General features: G+C 38.7%; 2 protein-coding genes across 8 annotated transcripts in view; both read left to right on the top strand.

Moving 5' to 3' along the window:
* Positions 1–4,521, top strand: part of pdlim5b (PDZ and LIM domain 5b) — a 39,498-nt gene extending 34,977 nt beyond the window's left edge. For all 7 annotated transcript variants that reach the window (XM_046066440.1, XM_046066443.1, XM_046066438.1 and 4 more), the window contains 5 exons: positions 1,543–1,723; positions 1,924–2,104; positions 2,786–2,906; positions 2,997–3,112; positions 3,230–4,521. In XM_046066440.1, coding sequence (XP_045922396.1) covers positions 1,543–1,723; positions 1,924–2,104; positions 2,786–2,906; positions 2,997–3,112; positions 3,230–3,319 — 689 coding nt within the window. In that variant the 3' untranslated portion in view covers positions 3,320–4,521. The remainder of the gene's footprint in view (positions 1–1,542; positions 1,724–1,923; positions 2,105–2,785; positions 2,907–2,996; positions 3,113–3,229) is intronic.
* Positions 4,522–5,059: 538 nt separating this feature from the next.
* Positions 5,060–6,000, top strand: part of bmpr1bb (bone morphogenetic protein receptor, type IBb) — a 58,511-nt gene continuing 57,570 nt past the window's right edge. The window contains exon 1 of the mRNA XM_046066446.1: positions 5,060–5,174. The gene's annotated coding sequence lies outside the window, so the exon portion shown is untranslated. The remainder of the gene's footprint in view (positions 5,175–6,000) is intronic.

The raw sequence follows: 6,000 nt of genomic DNA, 5'->3' as shown, positions 1-6,000 counted from the left end.
TGTGTGTGTCTCTGTCTCTGAATTTGGAGAGACAGAACAGATGAAACTGAGATTTGCAGTCCTGCTGTGATTCAGTTTGGATGCCTTCTCTGCCAGACGTTTTTTCTCCTTATCTTCCCCATACAGAAAGACAGCAATGACAGACGTACAAATGTCTGTTCACTTATCATCTTTGCTTTTGCCAAAGAATTTCCTTTAGATTGACAGCTTGCCAACATCCACCTCACTGTAGCAGCTTGCACACAGATAAGGTCATAGAGTGCCAGTGATAAATATTTTGACTCTCTGCATCAATACCACATTCAGTTAAACGTGAAAAAAATACATTATTATATTAATATCTGAGGAATATCAGCCACGTCCTGCTGTTGAAGCTCGTACATCTTTCCTCTTTTCTCCTCTGACTTTATGGACTGCATGAGACGCACACTTTTTGACTTGCTGCCATTATTGTTTGACAATAAAAGTGCAACAGCAGGCTACACATAAACATTTTTTATATAACTCAAGAACAGGGCCGTAGCCAGAATTTTACAAATAGAGAAGTCATGAGTGTTTATGTGTATCTATCTATTTTTCGATTATATTTTCTGTACATTTTTATGTCCCATCAGAAAGGCTCAAATATTGTCTATATGACAATGACATTAGTAAAGTTCTAGTAGAAAAATACAGAATTGTTTTTTTTTTTGGACAAAAATTTAAATATATTGACTCCATGCAAAATATCCTCCATGTGTACGTTTTTATTTGTAAACTCCTCCCAGGTTGCGAAACCCCCAAATTCCCAGACAAAATACCAAGGACATCCCCTCAGTGACTATAAAGAAAGCCCTGCTCAGGAAGCAATTTGGATATCTTAGAACAGTATTTTAGCCAATATTTTATTTGTATCCCCTTTTTGGAACCCATTCCTCTTTCCATCACACTTACTCTCTAGTATCTTTCTTCCTATTAACCCCACACCCACAGTTTTCTCACATCCCTGTTAGTGCCTCGTTCTGTTTATACAGTTTGTTTGCTCTCCATTTCAAGGAAATTTAGGGAGCACTTGTTCTTTGACCTCCCAAGTCTTTGATAATGGTGCTCTCTTTCAATAGTGTCTCTGTCCTTAATGTGTTTACCCTCGAGCACTCCCTCTGTGGGGCGGACAGCACTGACCTCCGTCCTGTTTGCGTCTTTGCTTTGAGAAAGAGAATGAAAAACTGTGCATCCTCTCCATGTGTTTTGAGATGACAGGAGGGGGATTATTTTTCCAGGTGTCTCCTCTGACTCTGGGAATGTGTTGTTTCCCTCAGTGGGAAAAATTGATCCCTTGTCTGGGCTGGGTGGGGTGGCTCTGACCAACACAGCTGTCTCATGCTTGAGGCATGGAGGTTAGAGATCATCAAATCATTCCCTTTCATTATCACACACCAAAACGGGGCATGCATGTTCTGGACAACTCGTGTTTATTCATTTCAAGTTTATGTAGTACACTCATGCCAGGACAGTTATCTTTTCAATTTCAATGCTGACCCATTATGTTCCCTGCTGCTTTAGGTGTTCCTAAGGGTGGAGCTGCTCCTTCATTTGGCAAGGTTACCAAGCCTGCTCCTAAAGGTCCAGACCGCCCCACACCACAGCCACATCCACAGGACCTCAACTCTCTGGTGCAGCGGGCTGAGCACATCCCAGCTGGCACGCGCACCCCAATGTGCAACAAGTGCAACAATGTCATCAGGTAAATAATCAGAAAATCTGTTTTACAATAAAAACATTGGATTAATGAAAAAATGTTAGTGATTACATAATTCACAAAGATTCTAAAATCCTATGCAACTTTTACTGTGCAGAGTATTTGTCCGAAACTTACAAACCTTAGTAGCTGGATGGTTTATTTGTGTTTGAGTAATTCTTCTGTCCCTTGCTTATTCTCACCAGGGGCCCATTCCTTGTGGCCATGGGCATGTCATGGCACCCCGAGGAATTTAACTGTGCTCACTGCCACTCCTCCCTGGCAGAAAATGGATTTGTGGAGGAGAGGGGCCAGGTGTACTGTGAACGTTGCTACGAGCAGTTCTTCGCTCCCACCTGCGCCCGCTGCCACCATAAGATTCTGGGGGTGAGTTACAAAACTGTTTGTAATAATTCACTACATTAGTTTACTTGTACTGACATCTCATTACTAATACTATAAACAACATTCACTGTTCTTCATCCCTTAAAGAAATAATGCAGATGTTGGCTGATTAATCTATTGTAATGAATGTGATTATAAACTGAATGATAATGCTCGAATTTAACCACTAAAACAAATGCAACCCATATATATTATCCATTGTACCTTATATGTTAGTAAGAGGTCTGGATATGCTCAAACAAGAACTGGAATGTAGATATAAAATAATAAATAATATTCTCACTGCACAAGCTATCTTTACTATTTATCCTATCTATTCCTTTTTTACATTTCATAATCTATTCATACAATCATTCATTTGTTTCTAGTTGCTCTTTGAAATTTGTATTGTTCATTTGGGATGCAGCAGCTGCTGTCAGTCTAGTAGCACTAAAGTTGTGCTGTCATCGGGAAATGCAGCAAAAGTTCAAAACACATAGATAAAGAAATGATTACTTATCACTAACTGTGTTACAAAATCCAAATACATCTAATGGATAATTATAATAAAATAATATTTAAAATCTAAACTTCTGATTATTTAATGGATCAAATGAGGACTATATATAATAGTTTTATCTTAAACAAGCTGTTTCTCATTTATTTCTTCTATTTTCTCTGCAGGAAGTCATGAATGCCCTGAAACAGACCTGGCACGTGTCCTGTTTTGTCTGTGCCGCCTGCCACCAGCCAATGAGAGGCAACATGTTTCACATGGAGGATGGGCTGCCATACTGTGAACAAGGTAGAGTAGGAAGCCCACAGTGGTAAATTTAAATGTTGTAAAGAACATGTGCAAACAGAATAACATTTTGTCAATGTACTATTTACTCAGACTACTACAATCTGTTTGGGACCAACTGCCACGGCTGTGACTTCCCCATCGAGGCAGGGGACAAGTTCCTGGAGGCTCTAGGATTCACCTGGCATGACACCTGCTTTGTGTGTGCGGTAAGTCCAGGAGACAGTTTTGAGCACAGCAATAACAATAGTTGGATCTGAAAAAAAAGGAAATGTTGAGAATATTGTGTGAATAACAACACTGTTCACCTTTGGTTCTCTCCACAGGTCTGCTCTACTAGTCTGGAAGGTCAGCCATTCTTCTCCAAAAAAGACAAGGCTTTGTGCAAGAAACATGCCCACACTGTTAACATCTGACCTGCCCCCATGAGTATGACTGAATAGGGCAACAGTGTCGGTTTACAGCAGTTTATATTTCAGTCGGATGTTAAAATTGATCTGATGTATCTGTTTGTGTATTCAGTTAGAATAACAAGGGTTAGATATTCCACTGTAAGCTTTGTTTTTGCTCTAATATTGTTATATCATATCAGTTTTATAGATGAATATGTAAGAGTACATTTCAATACACTGTTGGCCATCTGCCCGTTCAATGTCTGTGCAAGTGGATTTTTAATACATAAGTGTTTGTGCTGCGCTTTTTGTTTGTACTGGAGGTGTGTTGAGCTCTGGAGGGGCATTTTTTTCACACAGAATGTGATAGTTTATACAACAACCTACTGAGTCCCTCGGGGGTCACACATACAGTATTAGGAAAAAAAACATATTGATGTGGCAATTTAAGCTTTCAGTAAAGTGAGTGAGAAATGATGATCATTTAACGTTTATAGGGAGGGAATTATTTATTTGTAAGCAAGACTTGGTCAGTCAACATGCGTTCTGGCAACAAAAAGACTTATATGGGCATCTGGCCTTCAGAATAAAAATGGGATATTTTAATAACATATTATAATTTTTTATTGTTTTAAAGTAACGTGATATTTAACCATTCCCAGTAAATGAAAGCAAAAAAAAATCATGTGTAGCAGTGTGTAAATTAGACACTTCAGGTCAAGTTTCATTGTTAATGCATACAAATTATATACAAGGATAAATAGTGTGGTCATTACGGAGCCATAATAGATGGAGTGGTTATTTTCTGTTGTTTATGTATATTTTGTAATGCTTAGGCTATAGTTCAGGGGCAAAATGGTTCATGAGCATGTTTACCATGAAACTGTACTTCATTCAACTAATTCCTGGCATTGAAAAGCATATAATCTGAATACTGTGTTGATCAGTTCTGTGCTTATATCTTTTTCATTGTTTTTCTGAAACATTGAGGAACTGAACATTTTGTGCCTTTATGCTGTGTATTTGTTCTCACTGATAATGTTTTTGTCATGTTTGATGGAATTTGTTCAATTAACACAAAACAATGTTAATATATATTTCAGTTTTTCCTTCCTTCGTCTTGCACTGTTTCTTAGGATAGAAAATGTACTTGTGCAATGGGCACTGTGCATAAAGAAGCACCTCTCTCTTTCCTTTTCATTTCAAATAAAATGGTTAACATTGAATACCATAATCAGAATTCTTGAATATGCTGTTCTTTGTGGCTGACACTGGACTGCAACTCTTCCTCCTGAAAAACGCCTCCTTTATGTTTTGTGTACTGTTAATGCATTTATCAATGCATAGAAAGCATTGCAGCAAAGAGCTGATGCATCTTGGCTTGCTTTGCATTATAAATCTGTAGTTGTGACAGTAATTATTCAACAGGCAGGCAGACAGGCACCAGCATGAGCTACCTCATACACTACAGTAAGAGGGAAAAGTACATATCTCCATAGGGACAGGAGAAACAACACCCACCTGGCACACAGACCCTTGCAGCATTTTTTCTTGTGTGATAACAATTCTGGTTATAATCGGTCATATTATTTAGGAACAGAAGGTGGGAAACAGATATTCCCTGTTGAGTGTCTTAAGTGTTAGTGGGAAAGGGTAACAAGCTGGGTGTACTGATGTGCACTTCTCCAAGACGTCGGAGGTGGGAGCTGTGCGCAGGACAACACCAGATTTAACCACCCTCAAATAAATAACGCGTGGTACCCTTGGAAAAAAGTCTGCAACAAGACAGAGGGACACATGCAAATAATAGAGGCTGCAGTTAAGAGTTAAAATCAAGGCAGGGGTCTTCACGAGGTACTTTCAAAGCGGAAAGGAGACGGTAAGGATACTTTTTTTAAAAAAAACCCTCAGTTGTCTGGTCTGTGTCGGAGCGCGTGTGCTGCAGCAATAGTCTTACGGTTGTGATTATCAAGCTTTGCTCACTGTAACCGGAGGGGTCCGTCATTTGTTTAACGTGCTGCTGTTCATTACAACTCGACTGAAGAGCTTATTTTGTTGGCTGCAACGGGTTGCTGAGCTTGATGCTGGCAGCAGCCGCGGGCGATCAGCGGGGCCCCCGACAGTGATGATGATGATGATGGTGCTTATCAATAAATGGTGCCATGATCGCTGTACGCCTTATCGCGTCTAAAGTGCGTTAAGATATGATGCAGTTGAGTTCATAGACATATGTAATAAGTGACATTGAGCTACTAACGAAAAAAGATGGGAAGGTCTGTCTAGGTAAAATAGGTTCATGAGTTCTTGCTGTCATGTTTGGTTTTGTTTCTTTCTAACATATTTTGAAATATCTATAACCCTGTATCCAAAGTAGGCTATGTGATGTTATCTTATTGATATTATTATTATTATTATTGTTATTATCAGACTATCTCATAGTAATTTTCTGTAATATGAAACATTTAAGATAAAACAATCTCACTTCAATGTCTATTTCGTAGATGTTCTGGAGCTTTTGATAATATCACATCATCTTCATCACCAGATGTAGTTTGCCCAGTTGTCATGGACTTGTAAATGTTAAAATTTACATTTTTTTCTAAGCACTTAAAAGGCTTCTTGTCCATGTTAAAGAAAAAGTTGAATTGTCAGTTCAGTTGATATTTGAAAGCTACTAAATATTTGTGAGATTGTTTTCAGCACCC

Source organism: Micropterus dolomieu, linkage group LG13 (genome assembly GCF_021292245.1).
Source record: "Micropterus dolomieu isolate WLL.071019.BEF.003 ecotype Adirondacks linkage group LG13, ASM2129224v1, whole genome shotgun sequence".
NCBI classification, from domain to species: domain Eukaryota; kingdom Metazoa; phylum Chordata; class Actinopteri; order Centrarchiformes; family Centrarchidae; genus Micropterus; species Micropterus dolomieu.
This window is presented reverse-complemented; position numbering and strand designations above follow the sequence as displayed.